This window comes from Panicum virgatum, chromosome 9N (assembly GCF_016808335.1).
Source record: "Panicum virgatum strain AP13 chromosome 9N, P.virgatum_v5, whole genome shotgun sequence".
In the NCBI taxonomy this organism is placed as follows: Eukaryota; Viridiplantae; Streptophyta; class Magnoliopsida; order Poales; family Poaceae; genus Panicum; species Panicum virgatum.
The window spans coordinates 16,941,449-16,960,751 of record NC_053153.1 but is presented as its reverse complement, the minus strand read 5'-3'; the positions used below and the strand labels follow the sequence as shown (position 1 = coordinate 16,960,751).

General features: G+C 44.7%; 4 protein-coding genes and 1 long non-coding RNA gene across 8 annotated transcripts; 3 read left to right on the top strand and 2 right to left on the bottom strand.

Annotated features, from left to right (window-relative positions):
• The first annotated feature begins 1,024 nt into the window (after positions 1 to 1,024).
• On the top strand, positions 1,025 to 2,539 carry LOC120688782. Its single transcript, XM_039971156.1, has 2 exons — positions 1,025 to 1,175; positions 1,263 to 2,539. Exons 1-2 carry the CDS (start codon positions 1,025 to 1,027, stop codon positions 2,537 to 2,539), a joined length of 1,428 nt encoding a protein of 475 aa, XP_039827090.1.
• Positions 2,540 to 4,092: 1,553 nt separating this feature from the next.
• On the bottom strand, positions 4,093 to 12,361 carry LOC120691403. Of its 4 annotated transcripts, XR_005682218.1 has the most exons (7): positions 12,202 to 12,361; positions 7,218 to 7,363; positions 7,015 to 7,069; positions 6,053 to 6,600; positions 5,842 to 5,920; positions 5,516 to 5,544; positions 4,093 to 4,842 (listed from the first exon to the last, which is right to left on the bottom strand). It is a non-coding gene; the product is annotated as an uncharacterized LOC120691403 (long non-coding RNA). The 4 variants fall into 4 exon arrangements; XR_005682216.1 differs by lacking the exon at positions 7,015 to 7,069 and having other exon boundaries at positions 12,202 to 12,356; XR_005682217.1 differs by lacking the exon at positions 12,202 to 12,361 and having other exon boundaries at positions 7,218 to 7,923.
• Positions 8,455 to 10,973, top strand: LOC120691400 (serpin-ZXA-like). The gene is made up of 2 exons (XM_039974455.1): positions 8,455 to 8,972; positions 9,965 to 10,973. Exons 1-2 carry the CDS (start codon positions 8,553 to 8,555, stop codon positions 10,742 to 10,744), a joined length of 1,200 nt encoding a protein of 399 aa, XP_039830389.1. The 5' UTR covers positions 8,455 to 8,552; the 3' UTR covers positions 10,745 to 10,973.
• A 350-nt stretch (positions 12,362 to 12,711) lies between the features above and the next one.
• Positions 12,712 to 14,969, top strand: LOC120691401 (serpin-ZXA-like). Its single transcript, XM_039974456.1, has 2 exons — positions 12,712 to 13,302; positions 13,952 to 14,969. Exons 1-2 carry the CDS (start codon positions 12,895 to 12,897, stop codon positions 14,729 to 14,731), a joined length of 1,188 nt encoding a protein of 395 aa, XP_039830390.1. The 5' UTR covers positions 12,712 to 12,894; the 3' UTR covers positions 14,732 to 14,969.
• Positions 14,970 to 15,516: 547 nt separating this feature from the next.
• On the bottom strand, positions 15,517 to 18,948 carry LOC120691402 (serine/threonine-protein kinase SAPK10). Its single transcript, XM_039974457.1, has 9 exons — positions 18,846 to 18,948; positions 18,065 to 18,601; positions 17,815 to 17,991; positions 17,658 to 17,711; positions 17,415 to 17,507; positions 16,770 to 16,862; positions 16,475 to 16,579; positions 16,292 to 16,390; positions 15,517 to 16,208 (listed from the first exon to the last, which is right to left on the bottom strand). The coding sequence occupies exons 2-9, from the start codon at positions 18,239 to 18,241 to the stop codon at positions 15,918 to 15,920; spliced, it is 1,089 nt and encodes a 362-aa protein (XP_039830391.1). The 5' UTR covers positions 18,242 to 18,601; positions 18,846 to 18,948; the 3' UTR covers positions 15,517 to 15,917.
• Positions 18,949 to 19,303: the final 355 nt, after the last annotated feature.

Sequence of the window (19,303 nt, the reverse complement as noted above, 5' to 3'; positions counted from 1 at the left end):
GCACCCTGCTGTGGAGTTTAGGCCCTAGGCGGGCAACTAGACGGGTTTCCTATCTAGACGGTCAAACACGACAGTACACGTTGAAAACGGGAGAAACGGGACGGCGGGGAAACGTTCCTGAATGCCGACTTGCCCGTTTCGCGGCGCGTTTAGGTGATGGCCGCCTCCAAATTGATGAGGCGGGAGCAGCCGGCGGGAAGGGAATGGAGGAGCAGGACATTTGGCGGGTGATTGAGAGGGATTTGGGCTGCAGTATAAGTACCGGAGGCGGCTAGGGTTCCAGTTACTGGTCCAGTTGCGCTCAGCCTCTTCGCATGCCGCCGCTAGCACCTGCAGTGCGCCGGCGTCGACCTGCAGCGCGCCGGCGACCTGGCCCAGATCCAGCTTCTACGCTCGTGTGTTGCCGTCATCGAGGCGTCGCGACCGTCCAGGCAAGTGCGCGGACGTCGAGCTCCCCTGCTCCTGCGTTCGTCCCCTGCTCCCGTGCGCCTCCAGCTCTCCTGCACCCGTGCGTGCGTCCAGGTACTGCTCTCCCATATAAATTCGCTCTGTTCTGCTGTACGCCTTCACCTTCACCCTTACGCCTCTAGCTCTCCTGCACCCGTGCGCTTGCAGGATGTCATCTGCTGCATCTCGTCCATCCGTGGACCAGCTAGAGCCAGCTCGTGCCCTTACCCTTTAGAGAAATTCTGATGATGTGGGGTGGGAGTATGGAGTTTTAATTGATCCAAATGATCTGAATGTAATCAAGTGCAAGCTGTGCCCAAAGGTTGTGAAGGCAGGAATCTATAGGCTCAAATTGCATATTGCCGGCAAGAAAGGAGAAGTTCGTGCATGCCCCAATGCCACCAAAGAGGACAAAGCAAAATGCAGGAAAGCTATTGAAGAGTCTGGGAGAGCTAAAAGGGCTAGAAGGGAGAAAGAACAAGAGGTCAGAGATGCTGTTACGATTGATGTTGAGTCAGACGTGGAACCGGAAGAAAATACTAGGCTTGATGAGATTGGAGGCTCAGGATCACGCGTGATGGGTCCTATGGACAACTTCACACAGCCTATGGACTCTAATTCGTTGGCCAAGGGGAAGAAGCTCCATCAGCAAAAAATCAGTGAGCATGTCATGAAAGAAAGACTTCATATGTTTAAGAGATATGTGGCAAAATGGTTGTACGTTCGCAGTAAGTTTGTTTCAGGATTTGCAGCAAGTATTTGATTTTTGTTGCCTAACTTCCAAGTTTATAACCATAAATTGCACTAATGTTCAGGAGTACCTTTCAATGCAATCAATAATATAGAGTTTGATCAATTGATTGAAGCTGCTGGTCGCTTTGGGCCGGGTGCAAAGAAGCCTTATCAGCATGGGTTGAGAGAGAAGCTGCTGCAAGAGGAAGTTCAAGATACAAATGAGATGTTGAAGGCACATGAGAAAGAATGGCACAAGAATGGCTGCTCCATTATGACAGATGCCTGGACAGATCAGAAACAAAGAAGCATTATGAATATGTGTGTCAATTGTAGCATTGGTACTAGCTTTCTTGAGTCAAAAGAAGTTTCAACCGAGTCCCACACTAGAGAACTCATTTTTCAGTATGTGAACAGCTGCATTGACAAAGTTGGGGCTAATAATGTAGTTCAAGTAGTCACAGATAATGCTTCAAACAACATGGCAGCAAAGGATTTGTTGTCTGTAGAGAGGCCTAAAATAATTTGGACTTCATGTGCAACTCACACGATCAATTTGATGCTTGAAGGAATGGGAAAGATGAAGAAGTTCAAGACCACAATTGATCAAGCAAAGTCATTGACAATCTTCATTTATGCACACCATAGGACCTTGGCATTGATGAGGAAGTTTACAAAGAAAAGAGAGATTGTTCGGCCAGGCGTGACCAGATTTGCATCCAACTTTCTCACCTTGCAGAGTTTGTATGAGAAGAAGGAGCAGCTAAGGAAGATGTCTCAAAGTAATGAGTGGGAGAAGATAAGCCATGTCAAGAGTGCAAAAGGAGTGCAAGCCACAGCCACCTTGGTGAGACCAAATTTTTGGAGTTCTGTTGTACTTTGCTTGAGGGTATTTGAGCCATTGGTGAAAGTACTTCGGATGGTTGATGGGGATGTGAAGCCATCAATGGCATTTCTTTATGGAGAAATCCTTAAGGCCAAGAAAGACATCAAGGTGGCTATTGGAAACATTCCTGGGGTAGTAGGGTTGTATAGTTCTATCATGGAAATCATTGATGTGAAGATGAAAAATAGGATGGACTGTCCTCTTCACAAGGCTGCTTACTTCTTGAACCCCTATTACAGCTACAATAATGACTCCATCTTTGAATCTGAGGAAATCATGGATGGGTTCTTAACAGCTGTAGAAACATTCTACCATGGTGATTATGATAACCAAGCCCAAGTACTGAATGAGGAGGTGCACAAGTTCAAAGACCGTGTTGGTCATTTTGCAAAACAAGTGGCTGCTGCTAGCTGTAAGGACTTTGACATGAATCCTGATATGCAAGTTAAAATTTTTATCAGTTCTGCAAGTTAGTATTTCAGTTATCTAAGTTTCAGAAATTTTTTTGTTTCTATTTTTTGCAGCCAAATGGTGGGGAAACTATGGAACACAAGTACCAGTACTACAAAAGATGGCTATCAGAATTCTATCCTTGACTTCAAGTGCATCAGGTTGTGAAAGAAATTAGAGTTGCCATGAAGGGGTAAGCATCCTAAAGAAAGAGCTTGAAATTCTCAAATTCTGTGTTGTATACACTCCTTTCACAATCTAATTTTTGTAGATTCATACTAAAAGAAGGAACAAGCTCACTTGTGAGAGGCTTGAGCAACTTGTGTTCGTTCAATTCAATGCTCTTCATGGACATTAGAAAGATAGGGCTAAGAAGAATAAAAAGGTGGATCCCTTTCTAGCTACTGAAGCAACATGTGCTCAAGGATGGATTGTGGAAGGTGGAGAAAAGGATGAAATCAGTGATGTTGATCTTGTTACGGGGCTGACATGACAGCTAATTGTAACAGAACAGCCCACAGGCTAAGATGGGCCGGGCCAGGTTGGGGTTACTGTAGCAAAAATTCTGTAGCTCGGCGAGTACTGTAACTCTGTCACAGTGTTCCCAGAGATAGTCCCATACTGCCGATCGGTAGCGAATCAGACCAGCTTAAAAGAGCCTGGTCGTGGGAAGCTGGTAACTCCGGCTGCAGCTATTTGCGCGAAGCGAGGACGAAAGCACAAGAGAGTTATTTAGCAGGTGTGGTTTACTCAATGTGCAGAGTAAATCTTAGCCATTATCCCGGGCCGGGTCGTTACAGTGGTATCAGAGCCGACTCTCGCGGTTTCACGAGTAGGTGTGGGTCACGGGCGCGTGGCGGGTTAGTGCGCGGGCATCTGGGATGCGCTGTTGGCACTGAACGCACAGACGTGTACATGTGTTGATTGGCACTAGGACATACAGTCGTAGCCAAAAGAGGAGATCCTGGTCCTTTGTCCCTAATGGGTAAGCTGGTTCGATGATTCGACGAGGACGTCGAATCCTAAAGGGTGGGTGATTGTAACAGAACAGCCCACAGGCTAAGATGGGCCGGGCCAGTTTCGGGGTTACTGTAGCAAAATACTATAGCTCGGGTACTGTAGCTCGGCACAGTGTTCCCAGAGATAGTCCCATACTTCCGATCGGTAGTGAATCAGACCAGCTTAAAAAGCCTGGTCGTGGGAAGCTGGTAACTCTGGCTGCAGCTTTTTGCGCGAAGCGAGGACGAAAGCGCAAGAGAGTTATTTAGCAGGTGTGGTTTACTCAACGTGCAGAGTAAATCTTAGCCATTATACCGGACCGGGTCGTTACACTAATTGCTGAAATTTGTGGTGCTGAGGAAGTCACTAGACTTCGGAGAAGTGCAAGACTGAATCAGCCAAGAGAGATTGAAGAAGACATGTACTCTGAACCTGAGGATGATCCTCTTGACGAGGAAGAAATTGAGTTTGAATCTGACCAAGAAGATGTGGTCACAGCAAGCTATGAGGCAGAGGAGGGGGTTGGGACTAGTGATGATTGAGCTGCTCCAAGTCATATGATATGATCAGAGCCTTGGTTTTTTATTATGTGTGTGAACTATTTGTGTAATGTTGTCCTATTTGTGCCTTGTGAGAATTATGTTGTGTGTTGGTTGTTTGTGAACCATTTGTGATTTGCCTAATGTTTGCCACTTCTTCTAATTCTGAACTGATTTGTGAACTTTCATATTACTGCATGTGGCTTTAATTTGCAAACAGCCAAATACTTATAGCTTTGTCTAATAGTATTTATTTTCTCCTATATGTGCATAGATTATATGGAGTCAAAGGAGTGGACATGGAGTTATGCAAGTTTAGAAACTCAAATTATGCAAGGTATATGCAGTTCTGTGACTCATGTTCTGTGACTCATGGAATTATGCAAGGTATCTTACATGTAAAATTGACATCTATATATAATTATATAAACAAAACTGTTGAAACCTTGCTACAGTAACAAAACCGCTTAATCCGTTTAGACGTCGTCTAAACTGCGTCTACACACTCTAACGCTAAACGGAGGGTCTGTGTACCGTTTAGAGTTTAGGAAAACATTGCCACCAATAGAGTAAGGGGACTGAGCCTCTTGCAGTATGATACAGGAAGAAGTTTCTTTGTGGTGGTCAAGCTGAAACCTTTTCTTTCTACACACTCCCATTAGTACACACGCTGACATACGCTCCGAACTTGGACAATCTGCTCATCAAGTGCTTGTGCTTCCTAGCTAGTAGGACACAACTTGAATCATCATCATACAGCAGGCCGGCTGATTAAGTTGATCTCGAAACCTGCAAAGGAAAATAAATTTTAATCAGGTAGTGTTACAAATGTCATAACTGACAGCAGAATTCTCATCTGAACGTTGGGCAATAACCTTCACTAAAAATGTCTTATACAAGGAAACAGACAAGGACATGCAATCCTCAAACTCAACTGGAAGTAAATATTCACGCAGCAGTTAATGGAAAGCTCAGAGGAATATAAATAGGCAAGCAACAACAACATAGCCTTTTTTTCCCAAGCAAGTTGGGGTAGGCTAGAGATGAAACCCGAAAGAAATAAGTTCAAGGTTCAGGCACATTGATAGCTAGTCTCCAAGCGCTCCTATCCAAAGCTATCTTTTTAGAGATATTCCAATCCTTAAGGTCTCTCTTAACCGACTCACCCCACGTCAGTTTAGGTCATAAATAGCCGGTCCCAAGCCCGGATAAAGGAGGAGGGTTGCGTTAGGTTTTGGCAAACCAGCATAAAAAAATAGCCACTCTAATGGATTTGAATAAATAGGCAAGTATATGGAACAAAAAATGCATATGGCCAAGCAATCGATATAACCCGATTAGAATATCCTGAGTTCCTTGACATGACCACACCCCAGCGATTTCCAGCGGTGCCCATAGATGTTACATGAAAACCTTCTTTACACTTTTTAATGATCCACTTGTAAGGGAATGATTCACTAACCTTGTATGATTGCTGAGTGTAAGGAGTTCCTGCAATAGTGTAAGTAGTGCAGATCTTGAGAGCCCCATCAATTCTAATTGGTCTCGAGGCATAGGATTCAATCAAACCATAAAAAAGTGAAATAAGCTTGGCATAATTTGGCTCTTCGTCAAATTTCATAGTTGTGACAATCTCAAGAAACTGTTTGAATGGAGCTGGATAGAAACAGCAAAGAATCTCTGGAGAAGTAGAATTTTTTTTTCTTGCAAACATTGTTACTTCGTTACATGCTGAAGTATGCCCCAGAAGAATACCAATATGTTGAATTAAAATTATAAAAAGCATACCTGATAACCCTGCCAAGGCCATCTTCCTTTTATTAGGAAAATAAGGGTGTACGCCAGTGACTCCAAATCGTCTCTCCTACTAAGAAACACCCATATATTAATGCAATTTAAATTCATATTCTCAAACACATATACGTGAAAGATAATTTACACATGACAAGCATTTGAATTCACCAAACAAGAAAGATAATTTGTACGGTTATCACTTTACCATGAATTGCATGACATCTTCCCAAATGCATCATTAAGAAATGCAACCTAACCTAACACGACGCCTTCATGTTATACAATCACACCCGCGACCGGTGCCCACTGCAAATCAAATAAACAGCAAAAAGAACTTAGATTGTATGCCATCAACAGTAATAAGAGAGAAAAGTAGAAATGAAGAGAGGCAAAACTGAAACTTCTGCCATGTACTTTGTGCTAGTAATTGTACAGAGCAGTTCACCGCAAAGCAAAATAAAAGGACATACATGGCAAGCAGGAAACCAGCTTGAATTTGAGAACTCCAATTTATAAACAAAGTATGAGAAAGCTAGCAATTGAATGATTAATAGGGTGTCATACACAGAAAAAAGAACTTACCTGGCACTATCAGTAAAAAAAATGGACATATATATTTACCCCACTACTACCGGTGCAACCTCAAGCACCTGCATTTAGTGGTGGCCTCTCAGGGCAAGCGGTAGACTTGATCATTTGAATGTTTATTTGCTGAGAAGCACATAGCCAAACTTTGTGGACCATCATACATCCCTGGTACTTGAAATAGTTAGATATCTAACTGTTGCAATACTGCATTGCCAGCACAAATGTTAGATTAAAATCAAATCAATGCTTGATTAAATACACAACATTAGCTAAACTACAATGTTGTTTGCCATGCCTACTACTCAGTTAACATATCAGAAATATTTTCTTTTCATGGATTCCTAAAAGGTTCATGATCTGGCATATAGGTGAATAAAATAAGTTATTACTCTAGCAAGTAGTAGCAGAAGTTTTCGTCCAAAAGCAAAGAGTAGCAGAAGTTATTACATGATGAAGGAAGAAGTATGCTACTATCTAGACTTTTTTTTTGAACGACATGGCAAACAATTATTAAGAAATCTAAGCCAGCCATCAAAGATAAATTAACTAAACATGCTGTCACTTAAGCTGATAAAATACCTTATAAGAAGACCACAACTTGCTGTTGGCCTCTCCCTCAAACACAAGTTTATCCCTAGGTAACAATCAAGTTGTTCAGATAGACAAATACATGACTATCTAAATCCTATCGAATTTGTTCACAGAAGTTGTAAAATAGCTGCTTCATTGTTTTCCCATTCTTTTTAAGTAAAATGTTCGGTACTAACACATAGGTAGCATACCTTGCCACACTGAGCAAAAAACGATTATTCAACATCTCCCTGCCTTACATTGTAAGGAAGAGGTGATGCAGCAACTGTCGTAGAGTCAACTTGCTCTAGAATCTCATCTGGCTTCAGCAACTCCTTAGCTCTACCAACTTTTTTCCCTGCGTTAAAAATAAGGTTGAACGCTAGTACAAGATGCAAGCACCAAATAATTGGTGTCATACTATAACTCATGTTAAAGTGAGCCACTTCAATTTTGTTTCATTTGAACCATGCAAAAATGTCAGTATAACGATTTGAAGTTTGGTCTAACATCAATCAGATTCGATAAAATCATACAAATGATAAATGCATTTCTTTTTGGTGAAATGCCACAATGCAATGCTGTGACTACGAGTACTAACAAAGTGGATTGAATTTCCGACCCACTCTGTTCGGCTGGCTGTGGCTAGTTTCCGGTATTGATTTGTTGTGAGAGAAAAATATCACTGGCTGGTTGGTAGGTGGTACTGATTTGGTGTGAGAGAAAAATATTGCTGGCTAATCGGCTGACAAACCAGCTGAACATAGTAAGTATTTATGGCGGAACTTCGATTATAGGAGGAGAGATGCAGAAAATTCAAATTATATGAATTTGTTGTCAACTCATTTAGTTGAAGTACTTTGTTAGTAAGTACTCGTAGTCACTAATTAGTTATCTGATCCAACACCTTAACGAGCAAGGGTTAAGGTTACTTACGTCCTATGAACTACTCCTTCTAAGATATTTTGGTTTGTATAAAATACATTTTTATAATTTACTTATTTGATGTGTTAGGTGCTAATATTTCTCTATAAATTTAGTTAAACTTAAACTATTTTAACTTAGAATAAAATAAAATGCTTTATGATTCAAGACGGAGGGATTACTAGATTAGAGGGAGGATCTAAGTAATTGCTACGTATATCTCGTACTGGAAAGACACTGCTTCGGCCTATCATAAATAGTTTATCCATAAATTTTAACTTAAAATATCTTTTAAATACTTAGATTAGATACATTAAGAATTTGAAGATAACACATAGTTTCCGGAGCATTATCTTCAAAAGTACTTTCATAGTATCTTAGATTTGTTTAGTATATTCTATTATGTGCAGGATCAAACGCCTTGAAGACCATCGGTTTTCAAAACAGTGCTAGAAACGTATGGGCCCTGTTGCATTTGCATTCTCCGAGCGTCGCGCTGTCCAACAAAAATAACCCGAAACACCCTGCAAGACTTGGAAATCGCACGACCCCGATCAGTCCTCCACTTTCCTCTCCGGCGAGCCGCGAGTGTCAACCAAGTGGACCCAACCGACCGACCGACCATGGCCACCGCCGACGTCCGCCTCTCCATCGCGCACCAGACCCGCTTCGCGCTCCGCCTCGCCGCCGCGCTCTCCTCCCCCTCCGCCGCCGCCGCACCACCCGCCGCCAACGCCGCCTTCTCCCCGCTCTCCCTCCACGTCGCGCTCAGCCTCCTCGCCGCCGGCGCCGGGGGCGCCACCCGAGACCAGCTCGCCGCCACCCTGGGAGGCGACGGGCCCGGCGCCGCCGAGGGCCTCCACGCGCTCGCCGAGCAGGTGGTGCAGCTCGTGCTCGCCGACGGGTCCGCCGCCGGCGGCCCGCGCGTCGCCTTCGCCGACGGCGTCTTCGTCGACGCCTCGCTGAAGCTCAAGCCGGCCTTCGGGGAGGTCGCCGTGGGCAAGTACAGGGCCGAGACCCACTCCGTCGACTTCCAGACAAAGGTTTGATCCCCGTCCCGGCGTGCTGCTTTTAGACCTGCGAACTGCTACCGTAGTTACTAAAGAAGTACAGATTGTTTGGCTGTGAAGTGAACAAATCTTGCTATGTCCGCAATGGGGCAGATTTGCTAGATTTGCTGATTTCTGCTTAACTGATTATGAAATGAGACTGTACAGGTTACTTAATTGGCATTGGGAACAATATTTGAAGGTTCCCTCATTAGCATTGGCAAAAATATTTGAAGGTTACTTAAGTGGCATTGGGAGCAACATTTGAAGTATCATGATACTCAGCTCTGTGTTATACTGAGGTTATATGCTTCATAGATCTAGATGTTTTTAGAGCTTTACTTCCCTAATCTTTGTAGCCTTGAATCTTGCACTGAAATTTGATAAATTCTGTTCGATTTTTGATGGGTGCTGGCCTGTGAATGAGTAGAATATATGGATGTTATTTTTGCAGTCTAATTGGCAAATTCAGGATTTAGGACCCTTCTTTAGGATTCGTGGTACGCGCTGGGTGCATCCTTGAGATTTTGAAGGCTCTAGAGCTAAAATGTAATTTAGACCATTAGGAATGTTTATAAGTTGAAACTTTTAGAAAATGTGGATATGCAGTTGAATGTATCACCATTTTCTCCAGTAGGGTTCTGCCGTGGTTTATTTTACTATGCATGTGCTGTTGTATCTTGACCAATTATTAGATAGTAATGTGAACTGTTTCATGTTGCATATCCTTGTCATAAGACTGCCCTGTGATGATGGTATTACATTGATGTTCGGATCACTTCCCACTTTCTAAAGTCTGTTTGATTAGAAATGGTTTCTGTTTTGTCTATCTTGGTGGCACATTTAATATATAATGGCTACCTCGGTTTATTCTATGTACTTGTATTGTTGCACTGTTTCAATTGTTTTGGGAACTTCAGGATGATTTTTTTTTTATGCTTTTCACATCATTATGAAACACTGATATATTCATTCTTGTTGCTCAGGCTGCTGAAGCTGCTGGTCAAGTGAACACATGGGTGGAAAAAATCACATCTGGTCTGATCAAAGAGATCCTCCCCCCAGGTTCAGTTGACCACACCACCAGGCTTGTTCTTGGTAATGCGCTCTATTTCAAAGGAGCTTGGACTCAGAAGTTTGATGCATCTAAAACAAAAGATAGCGAGTTCCACCTTCTTGATGGGAGCTCAGTTCAAGCACCATTCATGTCCAGCACAGACAAGCAATATATTGCGTCTTACAATAACTTGAAGGTGCTTAAGCTTCCATACCAGCAAGGTGGGGACAAGAGGCAGTTCTCCATGTACATTCTTCTTCCAGAAGCACAAGATGGCATCTGGAGCTTGGCTGAAAAGTTGAGCTCTGAACCAGAGTTCCTGGAGAAGCATATACCAATGCAGAAGGTTCCAGTGACGCAGTTCAAGGTTCCCAAGTTCAAGATATCCTTTGGATTTGAAGCATCCAAATTGCTCAAAGGTCTAGGCCTCCAGCTGCCTTTCAGCCCAGAAGCAGATTTAGCAGAGCTTGTTGATTCACCTGAGGGACGGAACTTGTGTGTTTCGTCCATTTTCCACAAATCATTTGTCGAAGTGAATGAGGAAGGAACGGAGGCTGCCGCTGCATCTGCTGCAACAGTTGTGCTCAGGTCATTCACGATGCCCATGGATTTCGTCGCAGATCACCCTTTCCTGTTCCTGATCCGAGAAGACATGACTGGTGTGGTGCTGTTTGTCGGTCACGTGGTGAATCCCTTACTTGCTCCATAGTGCATCTGTGTGTGTGTTCAAAGTCACCGCCCTGGTGCGATTCCATCCTGTCGTGTGTGCAGGGTCGTGACAATTGATCATGCCTCCTGTGCAATCTGACTTTTGTTTTGTTTCTGAATAAATAGATGGCATGATCAATGTATGTAAGGTTGTGGGATGATGTAGTTCAGAATTGCTATACATGTCCGGCCTCCATGGTCTTCCTGTTTTCTGCTTCCGCTTTTTCTTAGTTTAGTGATCTTTTCCAGTGATATGCCCTTTTATCTACTCAGCCACAACAGTGTTTTCTGAAAGCAACTGTCAGTTTTGATTGGCACTCCGAGACAACATGCTTGGATATCAATCTTGGTCCCATCATCGAGCTATAACTGCTTTTAGTATATTTGTTTTATTGTGATGCTTACATCAAGTGCTAGTTTACTCGGGCAACCAAATCAGAGAGTGCAATGGACATGTGTCATGGGTTGTTCTTGTTTCCAATTCTTTTTTGGGCGTTCCATGTTTTTTTTTGGCTTGATTTCAACACATTAATAGAGTGACTAGTCACTTAGTTTAAATTTTTAATTTTGTAGGCAGAGCCGAAGGGAGATAGACCGTCACGACCACTCCACCTCACTACTTATATCCTTATAAATAATTGTTGTGAATTTGCGATACAATTATATAGAGCATCTCTAGCAGATTTGTTATAATGGATATTTATTCCTAAAAACTGTCAGGATACCTAAAATCCACCAAAAAAACTCTAGTAAATTTGGTATATGGATATTTATCCCTAAATTTTTTAGTAAATTACTTAAATTTCTCTTTCCTTGACCCAAATATACCAAACCAAAAAATGGATTGCTAAAACTTCTTTGCACGCGCGGGAGAAGGAAACTGCCAGGCCGGGGGACATTTCTCGTCACTCTGCCCATCCTTCGCCGTCGCATCCCCCCCCCCCCCACCCCGCCGCCGACGCCGCCACTGGCCGCCGTCTGGGTGCCGCCGTGCCTCACCGGCCGCCATTTGGGCGCCGCCGTGCCTCACTGGCCGCCGCCGTCCTCCGCCCACACCTGCCCGCCTCGACCCGCCCTGTGCCTCGCCATAGCTCATGCGCCCCAGCTCCGCTCCCACGACGCAGGCGCCGCCCTCCCCATCTCTGACGGGCGCCAAGGTGGAGCCAGGCCTCGGAGGCGGCGCGGGACAATGGAGGCGGCCCAGGACGCCGAAGAAGAGGGGAGGAGGGTGGTGCTAAATGCGGATTCCTATTTAATTTCTCGAGCAAGGCCCACGGCCGACTGTCGTCTCCGCCGCACAGTACAGCTCGATATTAAGGTTATTAATTAATGATACAAGTCTCACACTTACAGCGTACATGAGTGTGAGCCCACACGGACACAACAAGGTAAGGTGATTTAACCTAAAAACATAAGTTTAAGAATTAGATTGGTCGCTATAAAAGTTGAGGGATGAACCTTAATCCTCGGGGCAAAGTATTTTGCTCCCTGCTCTGGCGGACGGGAGCTGGGGGTCCCTGCTCTGGCTGCCGCTTTGGCTCTCCCTTGCCATCTTTGGCAATAGTATTTTGTGCAGGTCTAGCTTTTTTGGTGGCTTTTGTTTGGGTGGTTTGTTTGGAGAGTCCTTCCTCTCCGTGTTTCTTCTCTTGTCCTTCTGTTGTGTTAGTAGCTACGGTTGTTTCTGTGTTTGTATGTACTTTTTTCGATATTTCTTTATCTTTAGTCATTTGTTTTTTTGTGTTGGCCAAGTCATATTTATTTTGTGCAGACCACCCAGACCATTCGTCGTTTAGTTTTCTTTTCCCAAAGAACGTTATATCTTTCAACATTTCCTAATGAAAAGGATCGTGGCTCATTTTATTTTACTAGTAACTTGTTGATGGTGTGGCTTGTTTTCTTTTTGATAAGCACTGATCGTGAACCGAAGGGCGAGACTGAGATGAATTATTCTTCTCTTTGTGTGATTCCTATCAACACAGCCAATTGGACGCTTGCATCTCTCCTCTCCGCCGAGTGCAAGGAAGTGAGGAAACCCCGTGTACAAAGCGGAGAGAACACCCCTGGGGCAGTCCGAAATTTCCCCATTTCCATCTCTCCTCTCCGCCGAGTGCAAGGAAGTGAGGAAACCACCACCCCGGAGCCGCACCGACCATGGCCACCGGCGACATGCGCCTCTCCGTCGCGCATCAGACCCGCTTCGCGCTCCGCCTCGCCTCTGCACTCTCCTCCCCTTCCTCTTCCAGCAACACCGTCTTCTCTCCGCTCTCCCTCCACGTCGCGCTCAGCCTCCTCGCCGCCGGCGCGGGCGGCGCCACGCGCGACCAGCTGCTCGCCGCACTCGGCGGAGGAGGTGGGATGGGCGCGGCCGATAGTCTGCACGCGCTCGCCGAGAAGGTAGCGAAGCTCGTGCTTGCCGACGGGTCCGAGGCGGGCGGCCCGCGTGTCGCCTTCGGCAACGCCGTCTTTGTTGACGCGTCGTTGAAGCTGAAGCCGGCCTTTGAGAAGGCCGCCGTGGGAAAATATAGGGCTGAGGCCCAGTCCGTCGACTTCCAGAAAAAGGTTCGTCCCCTTGCTTGCAAATAACTAGCATGGTTAGTAACGATTGCTATATATACTTTTGCTGAAATATTAAGCAGCTGCTGCTAATTCTAAAATTTTGACATCGACGGTAGTACCACTATAGTTTATACTCGTGATCCTGTTTTCGCGTGTATTTATACACCAGTAACAATCATAGCATGAACTGTTTGATTTTCTGCTTAACTGATGCAATCTAGGCTGCAGAAATTTCGTAGTTTACATTTGGAGTACTATTTTCATGTCTTTGTAGTTTGTATCGAAGAATTTATGTTTGTCCCCTCGAACAGTCCTTGAGCTTGTGACATACCATTTGATTTTTCATTTAAGAAATTATTTAAGTTTGTACCTTTTGTCATTTTTTTTGGTGGGGGAGGGGGGGGGATCTGCTGTTTTTGTGAGCACATCTGGCAAATTATGATTTTGGCCTTATTTAAGATTTGAGATTGTCATGGTGCGCAAGCTTCAAATTTTTAGGACTAGTGGTTCAAGCATTGCTCTATGCTCTTTTAGAAAAATGATTTTTTATTCCAGCCTCAATTATGCAGTTTGTTAGTATTGAGTTCAATTAGATTTGTATTATGACTATTGCACAGGAGGAGCCAGATATATTATTCTTTTTTTTGGTCAGGCTGCACAAGTTGCTGGTCAAGTGAACTCATGGGTAGAGAAGGTCACCTCAGGTCTAATCAAAGAGCTTCTGCCACCAGGCTCTGTTGATGGAACCACCAGGCTGGTTCTTGGCAATGCACTCTATTTCAAAGGAGCTTGGACTGAGAAGTTCGATGCATCCAAAACGACAGATAGTGAGTTCCACCTTCTTGATGGGAGCTCAGTTCAAGCACCATTCATGTCCAGCACAGACGACCAATATATTGCATCTTACGGCGACTTTAAGGTGCTTAAGCTTCCATACCAGCAAGGTGGGGACACGAGGCAGTTCTCCATGTACATAATTCTTCCAGAATTACAAGATGGTCTCTGGAGCTTGGCTGAAAAGTTGAGCTCTGAACCTGAGTTCCTGGAGAAGCATATCCCAATGAGAGCAATTCCTGTTAGGCAGTTCAAAGTCCCCAAGTTCAAGATATCCTTTGGATTTGAAGCATCCGATTTGCTAAGAGGTTTGGGACTCCATCTGCCACTGAGTGCAGAAGCAGATCTGTCAGAGTTGGTTGATTTGCCAGTGGGACAGAACTTGTGTGTTTCATCCATTTTTCACAAGTCGTTTGTGGAAGTTAACGAGGAAGGAACAGAGGCTGCAGCCGCATCTGCTGTACGGATTATGTTCTGTTCGTATAGAATGCCTGTGGATTTTGTCGCAGATCACCCATTCCTGTTCTTGATCCGAGAAGATACCGCTGGTGTCATGCTGTTTGTTGGCCATGTGGTCAATCCCCTATTTGCTCCGTAGTGTGTTTGTTCTGAAGTCTGAGGCGCTGCCTTGCGGTGATTCCTTCCATCGCCTCGTGTGTGATCTACTATATATTTTGTATCTGAATAAATAAGCGGCTTGATCGATGTATGTAAGGTTGTGGGATGATATATTCGATAATTTCTAGTATATATCTGGTGCTTGGTCATGAGATGTGACATGCTGCACCGTGCTTCTGGATGCAGAGAAAATGCTGATATGCAATCTTGATGATGAATCATTTTTGGGAACTGGTTGACGAACCATTTCACTTTATTTGTTTCGATCTTGATGGCTTAGTTAACGAGGTGCTGAGCGCAGATTTGTCACTTTCTCTTGAAATATCTTTAACATATTTGAAGTTCCAGGTAAGTTGAAGCTCGCTTCAAAAAAGAAAAGATATATTGAAGCCAGATACTAATGTGCACTGTAAATTTCTGAAACATCGTAGTGTGAGCCTGTTGAAATTGTGAACATTTTAACAATATGATCATCTGGTGCAATTATCATCTGTTTCCTTTTATGTTTCATATGCAAATGTTCTTTTAGTGGCAGTTACAGATGTTGCTCAGCAAAATCTCTCCTGTTCAGATGTGGAGGTTTTTTCAAACCCAACAGAGGGGTAATGGTTACTGACGGCATAAGTTTATTCTTTTTTCAGAACTCATGTCTTCACTTTTTTTTTTAACGCTGTGCCTTCTATAACTGAACACTTAAGGCAGCTCCGGCCTGATATCCCGCGGGTTCTCAAAAACTTGCAAGATGGATATGACACCAAGACGCCATAGAGAACGGCAAATTGTAGCATCTCTTTATTTGCCTACAGCAAAATACATACTATGATACAAACACAATCGAATAACACAAGTACATCACCGTCCCTTAGTTGGGGTGTGTAGAGACCAGGGTTCTTCTCAGATGGATGAGACTCAGAACAGCAGCAGCAACACAGGCACATCCAAAAGGCTAAACTGTTGTACAACACTGGAGGTGCACAAAACAACAGCCAAAACAACAGGATGGTGAAAGGGGCATCACCGGATCAGGCATGAGCAGCACCGGTAACAGAACCTGCACTGTAATACTACCCTCAGTTCACATCCCCTCTCAATAATCTACAAAGCAACATGCCAATCTGAGCCCAGGGGATGATACGCATTGCTTAGTTGAAGAGTATTTGGTGACATCACATAGCATAAACGATCTCCCCACTGCTTTCTAGGTCGAGATCGGCGTCTGAGTCAAGGTCCTCCATGTCATCATCGAGGTCAAGACCGTCATTCAAGAACTGGTTGATTCCACTAGAACCAGCTGCTGGTATAGTCGCCTCAGCCAGTATCTGCATGATCTCATCCATGCTCTGCATTGGCTGCTCTGGCTCCTCGTACTGGTTGCTCATCGTGCTGTCATCCATTAGGTCGGCTGGGAGGTTCTTCAAGAACCATGGATGGTTTCTTATCTCAGGGATGGTGATTCTCTATATGTACAATGTCAGTGATTGGCTCAAAGGAAACATTGTGCAAAACCTAGGGATCCCATAACAAAGCTGAAAGTACTCACAGTGGCTGGGTTGGCAACAAAAATCCTAGAAATAAGATCTTGGCACTCTGGAGATATATGGACATAATCTGGAATTGAGTACTGCACACCCAATATTCTCTGCCAAATAAATCACATTAGTATCTGAATTCAAAATATTCAGCTGATTCAGAAACACTGATGGAAATATGGCTGCAATAAGACCTGAATTGTCTTTCTGAAATTCTTGGGCTCATCTGGGTCCTCAAATGGATATGCACCAACCAGCATCACATAAAGGGTTACTCCGCAAGACCACACGTCAGCAACCTTGGTTTAGTAACAAAATGTTATTGACTGGACTAATACTCCAATGTAGTTCCCTATCACACATAGCTACACTCTATGCATGCAAAAAATTGTAAATGCTTTGTAAGGAAAATATCTTGCTCAAGTGGAGAGCAAACACATGTGCATTGCTAAAAACAGTATGGATAATCAATAGAAACACAAACAATACCTTTCCATCGTACTCTTTCTTCAGAAGAACCTCAGGAGCAATGTATGCAGGAGTTCCCACTGTAGATTTTGGCTGAGAATGTAGAACTGAGGACTGCAAGGAAAAAGAAGTTATAACAGAGCAACAGTTCAGGGAAACATTCCCTCATGGTAACAATAATGTTTAAAGGCACACGATAGCAGGTTTTTTTAAAAGGAACACAATAACAGCAGTTAGTAATAGAGTTCAAACTAAAAGTCTACAACTGCCTTCATCTTCGCATCATATAAGCAGATGATTACAGTTATTTTTTTTTGTCCATTATATCAAATCTTGCTAATTGCAGTTACCATTCAATCCTTTTTTTTCTCGAACGTGCAGGAGAACTGCGCATCAATATATTAAGAAGAAAAGGGGAGAAGATCCCCAAAGTGTTATAGATATGAAGGGTCTGCAACCCACCCTAAAAACAAGTTAAAAGACTCTTACAAAAAGGGACACTCATGACCGGAAAACACCAGAAAAACAGTTACCATTCAATCCTACTCCTCATTTGGTATAGTAGCAGAGTAAAGGTGTGCCCTGTTAACTGCAACTACAGTTCATTTTCACCAAATTTTGTATGTAAACAACGTAATTTTGTACATCTGGTGCGTATGGCAGTACCTTTGAGTAGCCAAAGTCGCATATCTTGAGGCGAGGAGCCGTACTCCCATCCAGCAAGGTGTTCTCCAGCTTCAAGTCTCGATGACATACTTGCTTGACGAAAAAGGTAGGCACAAAACAGAGCATTTTTAGCCAAACAGACTAGACCAGAACAGCACAGAACTAAACATGGATGATCAACATGCCATATCTGGTAATAATACAGGAATAATAACGCAACAAGAAAAAAGGTTAGAACAGTACCATGGAATGGCAGTAGCTGACCCCTGATATGAGTTGCTGGAAAAAGAAACGCGCCTAAAAGGTGGAAAAACTTTGACAGGTGATTAGTCAACCATGTACAGGAACGGCAACAGGAGACAGAAAGCAGGGGTGATCAGAACGGAATAAAGCAATGGACCTCGTCCTCGCTGAATCTGCCGGCGTTGCAGATGCGCTCGAAGAGCTCCCCGCCGGAGGCGTACTCCATGACGATGGCGAGGTGCGTCGGGGTGAGGATGACCTCCTTGAAGCGGATGATGTTGGGGTGGCGCAGCGAGCGGTGGTTGATGATCTCGCGCTGCACGTTCTCGTCAATCTGCAGGGGAGCAAGAAGCCTCTGAAACATGGCCTAAAAGGCAGGCGAGCAGCAACCAAGCAAGCGGCGGCACCTTCTCGCCTCGCTCGATGTACTTGACGGCGACGAGCTGGCCGTCGGCGCGGTTGCGCATGAGGCGCGCGACGCCGAAGTTGCCGGAGCCGATGTCGCGGACGAGCTCGTAGCGGTCGCCGTCGTGCATTATGGGCATGTCCATCCCGGGCCCCACGGTCACCGCCGCCCGGTCCATTATCGGTTGGCCTCCCTCCCTCCCTGCGCGGCTCCGCCTCTAGTCTCCCCCGCCGGCGCCACCCAGAGGTTTTATCGATCAGTCCTCCCACCAGCAGCCCCAGCACCCGGCCGCGGCGCGCGTCTCGTGACCCCGCGATCCAGGAACCGAGCCTGACACTCCCTTTTAGCTCCGGGGCAGAGGTAAAGGCTGCGGCGCTGGCGGGGATTTGGTTGGGGTCCGGATTGGGCGGAGGAGGAAGCACGCTGCACGCCTCGTGATCCCTCTCCCTTCTCTCTCTATCACCTCGCCCTTTCCCCCACCTCGCTAGCTGCCTTTTTATTTATTATTTATTATCGCCCTCTTGCGCTCTCTCTCTCCCTCCCTCCCCCACCAGGGTTAACCATTTCGTTTTCCGGTCAAATCCCGGTGTTTACCGGAAACGAAATTTCGTTCCGAAATTTCGGTAAATTTCGGCGAATTTCGGTGAATTTCGGTCGAAATTTGTTGAATTTTGAATTTGAAAACGAAATTTTTCGAAAAATACCGAAATTTCGAATCCCGGTAACTAGCGGAAACGGAAAATTTTCCGAAATTTCGGCGAAATTTCGCCGAAATTGTTAACCCTCTCCCCCACTGGTCTCTGCTGTTTCGCTAAGCATGAAAAAATGGTTTTTTTTCTCTGTCCTCTCGCTCTGTCTGTCGCGGGTCGCGGCGAGCCGAACTCTCCAGTGGGGAAGAAGACGATGGGCTGGGATCCTCCTCGCCTTCCGCGCTCGAACCTAACTCACGCCGCCATGTGGGTCCGGATACCCCTCTTGTCCCACCTGTCACTCACCCATCAATGAAGGCATTGGGGGCTATGGCCAGCGCGTCGGTGCCGGAGGTGGGACCAGGTCGTCAGTCAGAGTACAGGGAGGCGGAGAAATATCTTGGAGGCAGTCAAAAAGTGCACGTGCGGAGTTACCGGGGCCGTGTTTGATTTTCCATAGCATAGCACAGCACACAATTTTCGAGAAAGAAATCTCATATGTGCATGGAGTATTAAATGAAGTTTATTTTTAAAATTTTTTCACGGATGAG

Coding starts and splice junctions, on each gene's coding strand:
- LOC120688782 (XM_039971156.1), top strand. CDS start 1,025: ATGGGTCCTATGGACAACTTCACACAGCCTATGGACTCTAATTCGTTG. Junction 1,176..1,262: donor AAAATGGTTGTACGTTCGCA/GTAAGTTTGTTT, acceptor ACTAATGTTCAG/GAGTACCTTTCAATGCAATC.
- LOC120691400 (XM_039974455.1), top strand. CDS start 8,553: ATGGCCACCGCCGACGTCCGCCTCTCCATCGCGCACCAGACCCGCTTC. Junction 8,973..9,964: donor CCGTCGACTTCCAGACAAAG/GTTTGATCCCCG, acceptor CTTGTTGCTCAG/GCTGCTGAAGCTGCTGGTCA.
- LOC120691401 (XM_039974456.1), top strand. CDS start 12,895: ATGGCCACCGGCGACATGCGCCTCTCCGTCGCGCATCAGACCCGCTTC. Junction 13,303..13,951: donor CCGTCGACTTCCAGAAAAAG/GTTCGTCCCCTT, acceptor TTTTTTGGTCAG/GCTGCACAAGTTGCTGGTCA.
- LOC120691402 (XM_039974457.1), bottom strand. CDS start 18,241: ATGGACCGGGCGGCGGTGACCGTGGGGCCCGGGATGGACATGCCCATA. Junction 17,712..17,814: donor GCAGATTCAGCGAGGACGAG/GTCCATTGCTTT, acceptor TCCACCTTTTAG/GCGCGTTTCTTTTTCCAGCA. Junction 17,508..17,657: donor TCAGCTACTGCCATTCCATG/GTACTGTTCTAA, acceptor TTTTTCGTCAAG/CAAGTATGTCATCGAGACTT.